This window comes from Lupinus angustifolius, chromosome LG01 (genome assembly GCF_001865875.1).
Source record: "Lupinus angustifolius cultivar Tanjil chromosome LG01, LupAngTanjil_v1.0, whole genome shotgun sequence".
Classification (NCBI taxonomy): domain Eukaryota; kingdom Viridiplantae; phylum Streptophyta; class Magnoliopsida; order Fabales; family Fabaceae; genus Lupinus; species Lupinus angustifolius.
The window spans coordinates 27,860,044-27,876,732 of NC_032009.1; the positions used below are offsets into that span (position 1 = coordinate 27,860,044).

Below are 16,689 nucleotides of genomic sequence, written 5' to 3' on the forward strand. Positions count from 1 at the left end.
GTCATTCTGTATTCTTTTAGTTAAGAATTCCACACTTGCGTTTTTTAATTTGTTCACTCTTCAAATGCTATTGTTGTAAGTGGTTCGTACATGTCACTAAAATTTCTTTTCTAGTTCCGCTCTTTTCAGTTTTGCAAGACTATATGCAATCTTGAAATTTTGTTACTTGCAGGCAAAATAAGAACCGATTATCATTGTTCCTAAGTATTATACTTGGTATCATTTCTGTTTCAGTTCTTTTAGCAGAAAAGGAGATGCTTGTGCAGGTAGATTAAGTTTCTTAGATTATAAGTGTTTGTACTATCTGGACACTGAGATGTTGTATATATATTTGAAATCTTCTTTGACTTTGTCAAAAGAAAGTTTTGGATGAAGATTCCATTATAGAATTTTGAAAAATCATATATAATATAAAGAAAATTGAAATTTATGTCTCATACAAATTTATGGGCTCCTCTGGTGTGCATATTGGTCAATTACACATGTGCCTTTTTTTAAAATATGATTGGTTCTCTGCAAACAAATAAAGTTGCATCCTTTTGCTTTAAGGCACTTACTAGCTGTGAAGTTCTGTGTTGCTTCACCGTTTGTGGTTTAACAAAAAAGGTTAAATTTAGATTCAATTGTGGGAAATTGCAGTTGTTAGACTTTGAATCCAGGTGCTCATACTTTATGTCTAGTAATTCTACCAACTGAACTAACTTTCGAGGACACACTCATGGAATATTGTATAATGTGTCTTATAGCTTGGATATTTAACTTTACCATACTATTTAAAATGAAAACAATCTGCGTTTTGAATCTCACCTTAATGTTCTGTTAATTTTTTTGTTCTAAGGCTCTAATATCACAGAGGATGTTACTGTATAAAATGTTACTAGTTCTCCCATGCAATCAAATACTAATATTTGTAAAAAAACAAACATAAGGAGTTATCAACATTATATTCAACAGGGTTAATAGGTGATAGTTTTATTGCCCGAAACCACATGTTGGGAGGAGTGAAGTTGTATTTTGTGTTTTTAATTCTTTGTCTGAAAATATGCATGAAATTACATCTTCAATTTCTTGCCCAGGTGTTTGCTTTTGTTTCTCTCAGGTACATGTGCATATATGGCAAACTAAGAGATGAGTGAATTTTCTGGTTTTTCTGCACTTATGTAGATTTTTGCAACTTATAAAATATGATAATCAGATAAGCAAGCAACGGAAGACTTAGTTAGCAAAAATCAAATAAAAGAGAGAACACTAATATATCTTGGTTCACACTGAAGTCTACCCCAGGAAGACCAGTTCAGTTAACTTGCTTATGATATGCTCCTAAGTTATTGTTGTTGTTATTACTACTAATTTCTGTTTCTTGAATTCCTAGGACTATGTTATAAATAACATTTATACTCTCTTGTTTGCAGTATGGTTGCTGGTTATGCTTCCCCTATCTCATATAACTTTCTCAATCTCACTGGCCTTGGTTCTGATAAAACAACTATATATATTATAACAGGTCATTATCTGAGCATGGTTGCATGTTGTGCTGTCTACTTTATATTCTCTTGCATATGTCCCTTGCCTTGATTCTTGAAATATATTGTATCATGTAAATAGTAGTATATGTGAGTATGTGAGATTTATTGTTGGGTTAGTTCTAACTCTAACGATTAGCTTCTAAAAACAAAATGGTTAGTTGGAGTTAGTTAGTTTTTGTTAGGACAGTTAGTTTTTCCATCTTTTAATATTCAATTCATTCAATTCAAAGAATAAATTTCACATTCATTTTTTTGCTCTTTAATTCTTAATATAGATAGAGTTCCAAATATCTTTGTTATATAATCCCAGAACTTCTATTTTCATGGCCAAACTAGTCGGGTGTATGGCATATTCTAGATAGAAATAGACATAATCCTCCAGTGAGCATTCCCTTCGGACCAAAAATTTGAAAAAGATAGGCATAATCCATTCAGCTATTACTTCATGAAGTTCATTGATCCAAGTTTGTATTCTTCTTTCTTTTATTGTCCCAGATAGGTAGGTATAAAGGGTGACCGAGTGTGCATGAGGCTTCCATCTAGTAGAGAGTATAAATGTACACAACTTTACTCTACAAGCGAATAGAATATTTCGAAGATTTTGAATCGTGACCTCTTGGTCACTAAGTAACAATCTTACTACTGAACCAAGACTCATCCACTATTTTGGTAGGAATTGTCCCAAATAGTTATATGCTTATTTTTGTAACTGTCTTATGGTTTTGTTGTTTTGTATTGAGTATTTTAACCTTACAAATTACATGCCTTTTATATTTTGAATTCACGATAAATATTCCTTTAAGCTAGCCACTGATAATTGTTGGCAGCTTGTTTTAGAACACTTTTTATTCCTTTCTTTCCTATTAATTCTTTTTGTCTAATTTGGTGCTTCATGTGATATTGATTGTAGCAAATGGGGAACATTGATAATGCTTTCCCTTTCTTTGGAGATAAGTTTAACAGAATCTATCCACTTATTATGGTTATATACACCATTATAGTAGCAAGCAACTTCTTTGACAGAAAATTTGATTTTCAGGGGAGCTGGAAGAGACATATTTTCAAAACTGAAGCTGAAGATATGGATGGTTTCAACTTTCAATCAACCGGGACTAATTATCTTGCAGAAAGGAACAGAAACCTAAACTTCATTTGTTGTTAAAACTTATTAGAATAGTATTATTCTTTATCATATTTGTAAATAATTAACCTTTGGTTAATTAGTTGTGACTTAGTTAGAATTCTGTTTGATGTAGTTTGGAATTCAGTTACTTTGTTAATTGTTCTCTTTTCCTATATTAGAGGCTTTAGTTTCCTCTATTCAATATTAATCATAATATCAAATAAAGAAAAACACAGTTATTCATTTCCTTCTTCTCTAACTTTCATTCTAGTTTCTTTCTCTCTAATTCTCTTCGTCCATAACCGTTCTTCCTCTTCTTCACATTTCCTGCTCTCTCTCTTTACATGGTATCACGCCATGGCAGCACCAACATCCAACATTGGGACCTTTCCTATATCGTCACCGCAATCTCCTTCCGCTACAACGCCGATTGATGTGGTGTCGGCACCGTTAGTTCTCTCATCGCCGACAATGAAGTTGACGGAAAAGAATTATCTAGTTTGGAGCCACTTCATGATGGCTACTTTGACATCTAATCGCGCAAATAAGTTTGTTTTAGGAACCGAAATTCCTCATCGGTTCCTCAATGAAGATGATCGTCTTATTAATCGAATCAATCCAGCTTATCTTCGTTGGGAGGAGTTGGATCAATCGGTTTTTTCATGGATCCTGAACTCACTTTCCGAGAATCTTCAACCTAAGGTTGTTGGTTGTACTCATGCATGGCAGTTATGGGAGGAACTTGATTCCTTCTGTAACTCTCAAACCAAGGCTCGTACTCGACAACTGAGATTTCAACTTCGATCAATTTCACAAGGTTCAAATTCAATTTCCTCTTTCCTCTCAAAAATCAAAGGATTAGTTGATTCCTTGATTTATATTGGTTCTCCAATTTCTGTTTCGGAACACATTGATTACATTTTGGATGGTCTGAATGAAGAGTTTCAACCAGTAATAACCTCAGTGGAGAGCCAACCGGATCCTCCAACACCATAATCTTGAATCCTTCTTGTTAACCTTTGAGTCTCGACTTGAAAAGAATAGAACCAAGATACTCTCTGATGCTCTTTCTGTCAACATTGCATCTGATTCTTCAGTTTCCTCTCAGCAGATTTCTTCTCACCCTCGCTCTGTGTTACCTCATTCTTCCCCAATTGCACCAACTAAGAATGAATTACAAGGTCAATTCTCTCATGGTTATGGTAGTCCTGGATACTTTCGTGGTGGTAAAGGACATCGGGGAGGAAGATCTCGAGGAGGAAGAAGTCACTATAAGCCCTCTTATGCCTTTTGTGATTATTACAATCGTTATGGTCATGACCTCAATATGTGCTACTATGCACCTTCAAACTTTGGTGATCCAGTCTCCTATGGTGCTCCTTATGGTTCTGATGGACACTATTTGTCCCCTACTTCAGCACCTCGACACATCAGATATTCTAACAATTCCTTCATACCTCATTCACATGGACCCTCAAGGTTTCCATCACATTATTATCCAGACTATCCCTCAGATTTCTACACTGGGCCATCTAGATCAACAAACTTTGGTCATCATCCTTCAGATTCACTCCTTGGACCTGGTCCTAATCGTGGCAGCAAACAACATTTTCACAATTATGCAATGGCTGCCTGTGCTGATAACAGAGACCAAATTAATACCAGAGACAACACACATGTGGCTTGGTATCCAGACTCAGGAGCCACAAATCATCTTACAGCTGGTCCTTCATTACTTCATGAGCCTGTAGAGAAGTTTGGCCACAAGCACATCTATATGGGTAATGGTACTTGCATCCCAATCTCTTCTGTTGGACAGTCTTCTTTACATTCTGCTCTTAACCCTCATGTCTCTCTCTTGTTAAACAATCTTCTTTGTGTTCCTTCAATAACTAAAAATCTTCTAAGTGTCTCACAATTTACAAAAGACAATCAATGTTACTTTGAATTTCATCCTAACGTTTGTTATGTGAAATCTCAGGCTACTGATGAAATTTTACTTCAAGGATCTCTAACTAAGGAAGGTCTTTATGTTCTTCATGGTCTTCATCAACTGTCTGGTCATCCTAAACTCCCTGTTAAGAACACTGATTTGAGTTGTGTTAGTTTTCTCAATAATGTCTCTTGTAATAATTCTAGTACTTTTTCGCTTTGGCATTCGAGATTAGGTCATGCTCATGAAGCTGTAGTCAAAACAGTTTTGAAACAATGCAATATTCCTCATAGTAATAAAACTATGCTTGATTTCTGTTCATCCTGTTGTTTAGGAAAATTGCATAAATTGCATGCTCCCATTTCATCTATTGTCTATCACTTGCCATTTCAGTTAATTTTTGTTAACTTGTGGGGTCCTGCACCTATTTACTCCAAAACAGGTTTTAGGTATTATCTTTCCATTGTTGATGCTTTCTCTAAGCACACTTGGATATTTCTTCTAAAACAAAAGTCTGAAACACTTTTTGTGTTTCAATACTTTCTCAAATATGTTCACACACAATTTAATCACTTTGTTAAGGCTGTGCAAAGTGATTTTGGTGGTGAATTTAGGCCTTTTGGTGAGTATTTGAAATCTTTGGGCATTATCCATAGACTTTCTTGTCCCCATACTCACCATCAACAAGGCATAATTGAACGTAAACATAGACACATTGTTGACACATGTCTTACTCTATTAGCTCATGCTAACTTACCTATGATCTATTGGGATCATGCTTTTCTAACTGTTGTCTTTCTCATAAATAGACTACCCTCTCCTACTCTTGATCTACAATCCCCTTATAAACTCCTATTTGGCAAGTCACCTGATTATTCTCAGCTTAAAATCTTTGGTTGTGCTTGCTTTCCTCATCTAAGACCTTATAATAAACACAAATTCAGTTTCAGAAGTTTAGAATGTGTTTTTCTTGGTTATTCCTTACATCATAAAGGCTATAAGTGTCTGTCCAAAGAAGGCCAAATATACATTTCCAAAGATGTAGTTTTCAATGAGTTCAATTTTCCATTTAAACAATGCTCTCAAGACTGTTCAGTGCCTAGTGACATTAATGATGACTCACTTTGTCATCCCTCTTTGCCAATAATATGTAAGCCAATTTCTCCTATTACCATTGCATCTTCACCATCTAATTCAAGACCTGCTCCTACATCATCTCTACCTATTGCTGCAGAATCTCCAAATCTGGACTTCTCATCACAAATTCCCACTGCTATTGAATCTCCTTCTCTCACACCAACTGATTCATCACCTATTATTGATGAAATCAATACTTCACCAACTATTCCAGATACTTTAACTCCCATCACCACCTCCAATCATCCTATGCAAACAAGGTCCAAATCAGGAATTTTCAAACCAAAAGTCTATCTTGCTCATACAGAACCTACAAGTGCTAAAACTGCTCTTGGTATTCCTGTCTGGAAAACAGCTATGCAAGCTGAGTATGATGCTCTTATGGCTCTAGATACTTGGACTCTGGTTTCCCTTCCACCTCATAAACAGGCCATAGGTTGCAAGTGGGTTTTTCGAGTGAAAGAAAATCCTGATGGCTCAATTAACAAGTTTAAAGCCAGACTAGTTGCAAAGGGATTTCATCAAAAACATGGTGTGGACTACAATGAAACGTTCTCTCCTGTTGTGAAACCAGTCACTATCAAAATATTGTTAACTCTGGCTGTTACATATCATTGGAAGCTAGAACAATTGGACATTAATAATGCCTTTTTAAATGGTTTTCTCAAGGAGGATGTCTACATGAATCAACCTGTTGGATTTCAACACAGTGACAAGACACTTGTATGTAAACTAAACAAAGCTATATATGGGCTTAAGCAAGCTCCTAGACAATGGTTTGAAAGGTTAAAAGGTTCTTTGTCTAAACTAGGTTTTCAGGTAAGCAAGTATGGTAATTCTATCTTTATTCACACTGCTCTTACACACAAACTCTATGTCCTGGTTTATGTTAATGATATCATAGTAACAGGCTCATCTTCTTCTCATGTTAAACAAGTCATTTCAGATTTAAGCAACACCTTTGCTCTAAAACAACTTGGTCCCTTAGATTACTTCTTGGGAATTGAAGTTAAACACAAATCTAATGGTTCTCTGTTTTTGTCTCAAACCAAATATATAAGGGATCTCCTTGATAGAGCCAAATTATCTTCTGCCAAGTCAAGCATCACTCCTATGGTAAGCAACTGTAAACTTACCAAACATGGAACAGATTTCTTTGAAGACCCTACATTTTTCAGATCAATTGTAGGTGCTCTTCAATATGCAACAGTTACCAGGCCTGATATTTCATACAGTGTAAACAAAGTATGCCAGTTTCTAAAAAAACCTCTAGTATCTCATTGGACTACAGTTAAGAGGATTCTTAAATATCTTCAAGGGACTCAAACTCTAGGCTTAACCATTAATTCAACTCATTCTGGATCATCAACCAGCAAAACTACCATCAATTCTGCTCATTTTGGATCATCATCCTGCAAAACTTCAACTATCCCATTACTTGCTTTTTGTGATGCTGATTGGGCATCTGATATGGATGACAGAAAGTCAACATCAGGTGCTTGCCTTTATCTTGATCCTAATCTTGTCACTTGGTGGTCAAAGAAGCAACATACCATCTCAAGGTCTAGTACAGAAGAAGAATATAGAAGCCTAGCTCTAGCCACACAAGAACTCATGTGGATTGAATCTTTACTCACTGAACTTCACATTAGTTACACTGTTCCTACTGTTTTTTGTGATAACCTCAGTACAGTAGCAATGTCTCATAATCCTGTTATTCATAATAGAACAAAACATATTGAACTTGATCTCTATTTTGTTAGGGACAAAATTCAAAATAAAACTCTTACAGTTCAACATATACCTTCAGAATTCTAAACATCAAATATTCTAACAAAACCTCTTCCCAACAATCAGTTTATCACCTTGAGGAATCAACTTCAAGTCCAAGACAGAGACACCAAGATTTCTGAAGCTTTGTCCTTAGCTCTCCCTCGCTTTCAGGGGGTATATTAGAATAGTATTATTCTTTATCATATTTGTAAATAATTAACCTTTGGTTAATTAGTTGTGACTTAGTTAGAATTCTGTTTGATGTAGTTTGGAATTCAATTACTTTGTTGACTGTTCTCTTTTCCTATATTAGAGGCTTTAGTGTCCTCTATTCAATATTAATCATAATATCAAATAAAGAAAAAACACAGTTATTCATTTCCTTCTTCTCTAACTTGCATTCTAGTTTGTTTCTCTCTAATTCTCTTCGTCCATAACCGTTCTTCCTCTTCTTCACATTTCCTGCTCTCTCTCTTTACAAAACTCTAGTTCAAAATACTAAATGATAAATCACTTAATTATATATTAGTAAACATCATTTAATTTGGAATGTTTAGTTTGTGATACTTATGCTTGATTATTGAATTCATATTATTTGTAAAACGGTCTTGGCTTGAAGAATGATACAGAGTAGGCGAGTAAGTTTTTCCACTAGCAAGAAATTTCTATAGTATTGATTTTGAATCTAGGAACCATCCTGTGATATTTCAACATGCCACAAATAAAAAAGAAAGCAATCTTTCATAGTTTCATTCTTTGGCCCCCATCTTTCATGTAACATGCAGTTTCACCACACCATGATTTTTGACAGCTGCAGGTTATGACATTTGTTACTTCACTCCTTTGTGGTCATGCTGATGTTATAAACTTGTATTGTCCAGGAGAAGAATGGCGTTGAAGTCGACAGAACTTCCAATTTAACTAATGCAGAAATAAATAGATGTCTTTCTAAAACACTGAAGAAAGAAACAAGGATATATAGTTCAAACAGGGAAGTCATAAGCAGGAAGTATGCTGCTGCCAGAGTCAGACAGCAGAGTCGACAAGCATATAAATCGAAGTCAGCTGAGACAAATATAGCGTCGTCTATGGTTTCCTTGCTTGATTAAAGCAATACTCATTCTGGTAATTTTTCTGTAGGCTTATAAATCTTCAGGTATGGCTTCTACATGGAACACAATGAAGACAGGAGAGTTTCAAGGCCAACATAGGGCCAAAAAGGGTATTTACCCTTACAGCAAATACAAGAAGATATCTCTGGTGTTACACAGGTAGCAGTATTTTCAATGATGATGATTAGAGATGGAGGGAAGTATTTCTGATCGTAGATGATACCCGTAATTTGGGCAAGAAATTACAAGTATTCTATAACTGGTAATGCAAGTCAGTATTATCATCATGTAAAGACTACAGTATGTACAATGAAAAGCCTTGCATGCTGTGATTCACAAAATATATATATTTTTTAAACGAAAGTTTATGCCTGAATGCAGCCTGAAGATTGAAAGATAGTTTGCTATAAAGAAACTCATACATTCCAAATTAATATCATACGATATGTAGATGATAAATAGAACTATAGAAGGAATGCTCAGAATTTTATCATGGATTAATAAAGATATTTGGTCTGTGGTGGATTCAATTCATTCTACATGTGTTTTGCATACCCTTTCGAAAAGAATTTGAATTAGATCTCATGATTTGCCCGTGAGCTTATTCCCCCATCAATTTATCACTTACAGCATCTATAAAAAAATGAAAATAAATCTTGCTGTCATTTTATCCTGAGAGTGGTTCTTGGATTTGGTTAGAACCCTTAAATAGCAATGACATACCATCTTTTCATTGTTTAATTGCATAACAGGATCTGTACAGAATGTGATAGTTCAATCTAATTTTGATTAGTGAATATTGAAATCTAAAGAATACCATTCAAGTTTCTGAAACTAGCCACAATGAAACCGTCATTCATCTAATCTAAGATATGGCTTTAGAACAACTATGACAAACTTATAATGATCATTGAGAGAAACACTAGTTAATTTAAAACGAGTTAAATTTCAATTTTCATTGTGATTTATGTAATTACATTATTTGTAAAAGTAAATCAATACTAAACACTTTGAACCATTTCCCTCCCTTATGGTCCTTGAATGCATGAAGCCTTATCCTTCTTTGTCAATTTGAGTAACTTAGACCAAAAACCATCTTTCTTACTTCCCTTATTGTCTCTATTTACTTCCCTCTCTTTGAGTTTGTTTGTTGGTGCAAAGGCAATAGACTTGCTCTTTTTCAACCCAACATTGAAGTTGATCATGTAAGAAGCAGAGTCCATCACATGAGAGGCATGGCGGCGATGGCGTCTTCGATTAGCCGAGGAAACATAATTTGATGAGGAAGAAGAGAAGAGTTCATGAGAAGGAGAAGGAAGGAAAGGATGAGTTGCAATTGGTTTGTTGTTGAGCTTTGATAATTTGTCACTTAAGCAATAGGAACAAACACCTTGTTGTTGCTTGTTGTTAATTGAGTGATGTTTGCACCCTACTCCTACTGCTTCTAACTCTAATAACTTCATTTCTGATTGCTAAATTACTTTGCTATATTACGTGTGTCTATCATATTTATAGATTTCAATCATTTCATTAGTCATGGTACAATGCATAGGAAATACACTGGCATATATTTCCTCGAAGGTTCCTATTTTTGCTTGACCAAGAATATTATACCTTATTAATTAATAGGAGTTTAATATCTATACTTTATTGGTGTACAGATTTATCAAGTTAGTATATTATTCATCATTTATTTATATTTTTTGAAGAGTTAAATATTAGAAAACATAAATAATGGATGATATACTGAAAGTGTATAATACTCATATACAATTAGTTTATACATTTTTTTCTCTACTAATAATAACATTGATTATATAAAACAATGGCAACAATTCAAGTTCTATGACTGCGTCCATACAAGTAATTCAGCTTCGTTTTTTAAAAATAATATCTATAATCTCAAACGATGCAATACAAAAGATTAGGGGGAAGATAGTCACACTTTGAGGAATTAGTTTTTTATTCAAAAACTGTTAGGAGATATTTTTGGTAGTACAATAAAAAATAATGCAATACAACCTAGGAAAATTGCATTCTTGGTCATTATGGGGTTGTTATATTTTGTTTAAGTAATATGAGATTGTGATATTTGTTGTTCTTTAAAACAATTTTAATTTCTTTCACTAGAGAAAATTTGATAAATAAAAAATATTTTTATTGAGCCCATAATTTTGGAGCTTATGATTTTAGTTTATTTTCTCAAAAAATAAGCTCAGCTTATAATTTTATTTGGTTACCAAACATACAAAGTTTAATTTTTCAAAAAATAAACATAAACTACCAAATATAAGCTCAACCAAACATGGGTTTACACTTATCATATTTTATTTATTTATTTATTTTAAAAATATAACAAGTGACATTGATTGAATAGATTTGAGAAGATAATTTCTGTTCTTATAGTAGGATATACATTATTCCTCTCATCATATGGAAAATATTTATTATAAGAAACACACGAAAGACAAAATCAGCTAAATCAAGGTTTGTTCTTGATGTGAGAGGAATACTACGTAGCAGGCAAGGCAAAGCAATGCACGTGGGGAGAATAAATAAATTATTATTTATGGGCCCTCCTGCAACGAAAATAAACGTGAGAAAAGAAAGGAAGACGTGAGTACCCGAAAGTCAAATTTTATATACACGGGGATTGGTTTCTCAGCAATGACCCATGAAAATGCACGTGGGAATGTCTACATGGGTTTGTTATACATAGTTAGGTTTTGTTTTGAACAGTGTTGTGAAACCCGAGCCGGACCTCAAACCGACAGAGGTCCCATATAAGGTTTAACCGGTTTAAACGGTTAAAAACCGTCCGGTCTGACCGGGTGATTTCGTACATAATTAATAATTTTTATTTATAAATATATAGTTATATATAAATGTAAAACTTTATATAATTAATAATTATGTATAATTATATGAAATAATACCTCTTTATCTTTTTTTTGGACCGTAGTAAAACAAAATATTAGAACATTGTCCCATTTTTTTTTTATTTTTAAGTGAGCCGTCCGGTTTACTTCCCGGGTTAATCCGGTTTAACCGGGTTTAACATGGTCGGACCGGATTTTTTCCGGTTCAAAGCGGTCCAACTCTCATTCGGTTAAGACGGCAAACCAGAGCCGTTTTCAAGTCCGGTCAGCGGTCAGACCGGTCGGACCGTCCGGTCCGGTCCGGTTTCAACAACACTGGTTTTGAGTTTAAGATCCCATATTAGAAATAGAAAGATTTGTGTGGGAATATATGTATATAGATTAATGATGTAAAAACTGTACCATACTGGCCAGTTCGACCGGAAAACCGGCAAATCGAACCCCTAACCGGTACAGTACAGATGTTGAATCGGCCAAGTATCAAAACCGGTCACAACCGGTGAGCCAAGTATCAAAACCGGTCACAACCGGTGAACTGGCCGGTATTTAACTAAACCGACCAGTTTATACACATATTTTTAAAAAAAAACTTAAAAATCTATTACAATGTGACCCATCTTTCCAACTCTTCTTCAACACTTCAATGTACATGCTTCCAAGACATACTTAGATTACACTTTTTGGTTCCTAAAATTCGTGTGTATTCTCAGTGACATTTATGTAATCTTGGAGTACTGTCTGAAGATAGGATTTGGTACAAAAATATAATCTCGATATGAGACAACTTTGACTCATTGGTGTTTAATGTTAAAACTCCAAATTTATTTGTTTCGTAGAGTGAGTTGTGAACTTGTGTCATTTATTTATATTTTGTGGTTGTTAAGTGATACTTTTGAATTGATATATGTTTTGTAATCTAGACTTTGAATTTGTTAAAGACTTAAAGTTGTTTGTTTATGTGAATTTTGAGTAGATTATGAATATGAATTATAAATTTGAGTATCTACCTATTTGAATTTTTTTTGTTATAGGTTTATATATATGTAAATATAAGCAGGTATGTTCGGTTAATCGGCATGTGGTTTAATTACTGAACCACTGGTTGAACCACTGTACCACTATACCGGTCCCTTGACTAGTTTGATAATCGGTACGGTTTTAACAACACTGATATAGATACAATTAAAACGATTATTACTAAATAATACCTCTCTTCTCTTCTTATTATCAAATGGAAAGCCAAAGGCTCAATATATACAAGACTTGGATGATAAGATACCCGCCAACTAACTAACGGCTATATTACCTAACCATGGATAAAGGTAATTGCAATGGGCCCCCAAATGTCCATATGCAACATGTCAAAGGGAGAATTACTTTTATGTTCATTGTTACTAAAAGGTAACTTAGTTTGCTTAGCCATATAACAGCAATCACATATCATGTTAGAATCAAAATTGACATAGGAAAAAAGCTTGCATACATTGTGTAAAACAGAGTGTGAAGGATGTCCTAGTCTAAAGTGCCAAAGATCAAAGAAAAGTATACTAGGTTCTTTAGTTACAAGTAAAGTAGCAGTTTGAAATTTTAAGCTTTCTAATTGAGGAGTCATGTTGAGCGCATAGAGTCCATTGGATGCTTCAGCATGTCCAATCGTCCTCAAGGTAATCATTACATGAATCAAACAATGTGAGGCATCAAAGATCAAACTGCAATTAAGAGATTTGATAAGTTTGTTACAAGAAATAAGATTATATTTGAAGTTTGGCACAATTAAAACATCATACAGAGTTAAATCTGTAGACAATTTAATATTCCACAATGCTTAGCAGTTGCACTTGAGCCATTAGGTAGTCTTATGGTGATAGGCTTAATACACCTAAAATTAATAAAATTGGAAAGATATGGACTTACATGGTTAGTAGCCCCAATATCTAAGATATAGGGCTGATTTTTACCTGAGATGTGATCATGGTTGTCTTTATCATTGTTGTCTCCATCACTAGAATTGGCCATATTGGCCAAACTCAGTTCATTCACACTGTGTGTAGGTAGTGTGACCTCCGCATATTGAAGGATAGATGTGAGTTGAGCATATTGCTCAGAACTCAAGTGGATTCCAGATTGCTTGACTTTCATGTCAGCCTTGGTAGTTTCCCTTTCATTGATGACACCTTCTCCACAGATGTTGTTGATTGCCTTAGTGGAAGACTTGAAGTTGTTATAATGTGGAGGGATCCATGTTTCCATCTGAGTTATATTTAATTTTGTAAACCCACTTAGCCCTATGGCAGTTTTACCAGGTGGTAGATCAATAATGGTCCATGTGTTGTTTAAGGTAAGAACATCTAATTCATCTGTCATGGTCTTAATCCAATGTTGTTATTTACTAGCTTGTTTGAAAGTCTTAGGCTTATTATTAATTACTATGGATAAGACATAATGTAATTGCTTGGGTGATAATTTGTGGTAGTCTAAAACATTAGATAGAGGAAGTGTAATACCTGTACATGACACATGATTAGTGGAATTCATAAGATTTCAATGAAAATCTTTCAAGTAGGTGGGAGCAGACTTGGTTCTAGTGGATTTTCTAAGTACATCAGTAGGAGTGAGGTCATTGTTAACAGGATCAGAAGGTTGGGTGGCAATATCATGACTTAGTGGACAAGAAATGTCATTCCTGGTGTTGTGATAGTGGATGCACTGGTGCGGGTTGGTGCGACAAGATGTGCTATATTCAAGGAAGGTAAGATTAGTGTTGTCCTCCATATCATCTTGTTGGCTGGTTGGCTTTTCATCAGAGTGAGAATGACCTGCATTTGGTAGGGCATATGGCAATATGTGTTCATGGAAGAGAACATTTCTTGAAATGAAGGTTTCTCTGTTATGAAGGTCAAGGAGAACAAACCCCTTTGTTCTAGATTTGAAGCCTAGAAAAACACATTTTATGGCTCGAGGATCAAGTTTAGACATATGTGCAGTAAGGCTAGAAGCAAAGCAAATACTTCCAAAGACTTTAAGTTCTTGAAGGTTATGGTCTTTATTATATAGGAGGGAATAAGGTGTCTTCCCAGGAGTAGTAGTGTTGGGCAATCTGTTTATCAGATATGCAGCATGCTTTGCTGCATAGCACCAAAAAGTCTTAGCTAATTTGGATTGGAACAAATGAGACCTAGTGACATTCAACAAATGTATATGCTTTCTTTCAACAATAGAGTTTTGTTGAGGGGTTTCAACACAAGAGGTTTTGTGTATGATACCAAACTCTTGATAAAAGGTAGGCATGAGAAATTTTGCACCATTATCATTTGTAATAACCTTGACTATCTTTTGAAACTGAGTTTGTGTCATCTTTATAAAGCTATGTATAATAGAATGAGTCTCAAACTTAGTTTTCGTTAAGAATATCCATGTATATCTATTGAAGTCATCAACAATTGTAAGAAAATACTTATAACCATGGATAAAGGTAATTGCAATGGGCCCCCAAATGTCCATATGCAACATGTCAAAGGGAGAATTACTTTTATGTTCATTGTTACTAAAAGGTAACTTAGTTTGCTTAGCCATATAACAGCAATCACATATCATGTTAGAATCAAAATTGACATAGGAAAAAAGCTTGCATACATTGTGTAAAACAGAGTGTGAAGGATGTCCTAGTCTAAAGTGCCAAAGATCAAAGAAAAGTATACTAGGTTCTTTAGTTACAAGTAAAGTAGCAGTTTGAAATTTTAAGCTTTCTAATTGAGGAGTCATGCTGAGCGCATAGAGTCCATTGGATGCTTCAGCATGTCCAATCGTCCTCAAGGTAATCATTACATGAATCAAACAATGTGAGGCATCAAAGATCAAACTGCAATTAAGAGATTTGATAAGTTTGTTACAAGAAATAAGATTATATTTGAAGTTTGGCACAATTAAAACATCATACAGAGTTAAATCTGTAGACAATTTAATATTCCACAATGCTTAGCAGTTGCACTTGAGCCATTAGGTAGTCTTATGGTGATAGGCTTAATACACCTAAAATTAATAAAATTGGAAAGATATGGACTTACATGGTTAGTAGCCCCAATATCTAAGATATAGGGCTGATTTTTACCTGAGATGTGATCATGGTTGTCTTTATCATTGTTGTCTCCATCACTAGAATTGGCCATATTGGCCAAACTCAGTTCATTCACACTGTGTGTAGGTAGTGTGACCTCCGCATATTGAAGGATAGATGTGAGTTGAGCATATTGCTCAGAACTCAAGTGGATTCCAGATTGCTTGACTTTCATGTCAGCCTTGGTAGTTTCCCTTTCATTGATGACACCTTCTCCACAGATGTTGTTGATTGCCTTAGTGGAAGACTTGAAGTTGTTATAATGTGGAGGGATCCATGTTTCCATCTGAGTTATATTTAATTTTGTAAACCCACTTAGCCCTATGGCAGTTTTACCAGGTGGTAGATCAATAATGGTCCATGTGTTGTTTAAGGTAAGAACATCTAATTCATCTGTCATGGTCTTAATCCAATGTTGTTATTTACTAGCTTGTTTGAAAGTCTTAGGCTTATTATTAATTACTATGGATAAGACATAATGTAATTGCTTGGGTGATAATTTGTGGTAGTCTAAAACATTAGATAGAGGAAGTGTAATACCTGTACATGACACATGATTAGTGGAATTCATAAGATTTCAATGAAAATCTTTCAAGTAGGTGGGAGCAGACTTGGTTCTAGTGGATTTTCTAAGTACATCAGTAGGAGTGAGGTCATTGTTAACAGGATCAGAAGGTTGGGTGGCAATATCATGACTTAGTGGACAAGAAATGTCATTCCTGGTGTTGTGATAGTGGATGCACTGGTGCGGGTTGGTGCGACAAGATGTGCTATATTCAAGGAAGGTAAGATTAGTGTTGTCCTCCATATCATCTTGTTGGCTGGTTGGCTTTTCATCAGAGTGAGAATGACCTGCATTTGGTAGGGCATATGGCAATATGTGTTCATGGAAGAGAACATTTCTTGAAATGAAGGTTTCTCTGTTATGAAGGTCAAGGAGAACAAACCCCTTTGTTCTAGATTTGAAGCCTAGAAAAACACATTTTATGGCTCGAGGATCAAGTTTAGACATATGTGCAGTAAGGCTAGAAGCAAAGCAAATACTTCTCTCGTCCTCATCCTCATCCTCATTATCATCCTCCTCCTATCCTC

General features: G+C 34.8%; 1 protein-coding gene and 1 long non-coding RNA gene across 2 annotated transcripts; one reads left to right on the forward strand and one right to left on the reverse strand.

The window, feature by feature from the left end:
- LOC109343006 lies at window positions 1-1,696 on the forward strand. The gene is made up of 3 exons (XR_002107147.1): window positions 1-75; window positions 173-266; window positions 1,413-1,696. It is a non-coding gene; the product is annotated as an uncharacterized LOC109343006 (long non-coding RNA).
- LOC109330653 lies at window positions 9,633-10,067 on the reverse strand. Its single transcript, XM_019564949.1, has one exon. It carries the CDS (start codon window positions 10,065-10,067, stop codon window positions 9,633-9,635), a length of 435 nt encoding a protein of 144 aa, XP_019420494.1.

Bases quoted from the DNA above. Each gene is read 5' to 3' on its own strand.
- LOC109330653 (XM_019564949.1), bottom strand. From the start codon at position 10,067: ATGAAGTTATTAGAGTTAGAAGCAGTAGGAGTAGGGTGCAAACATCAC.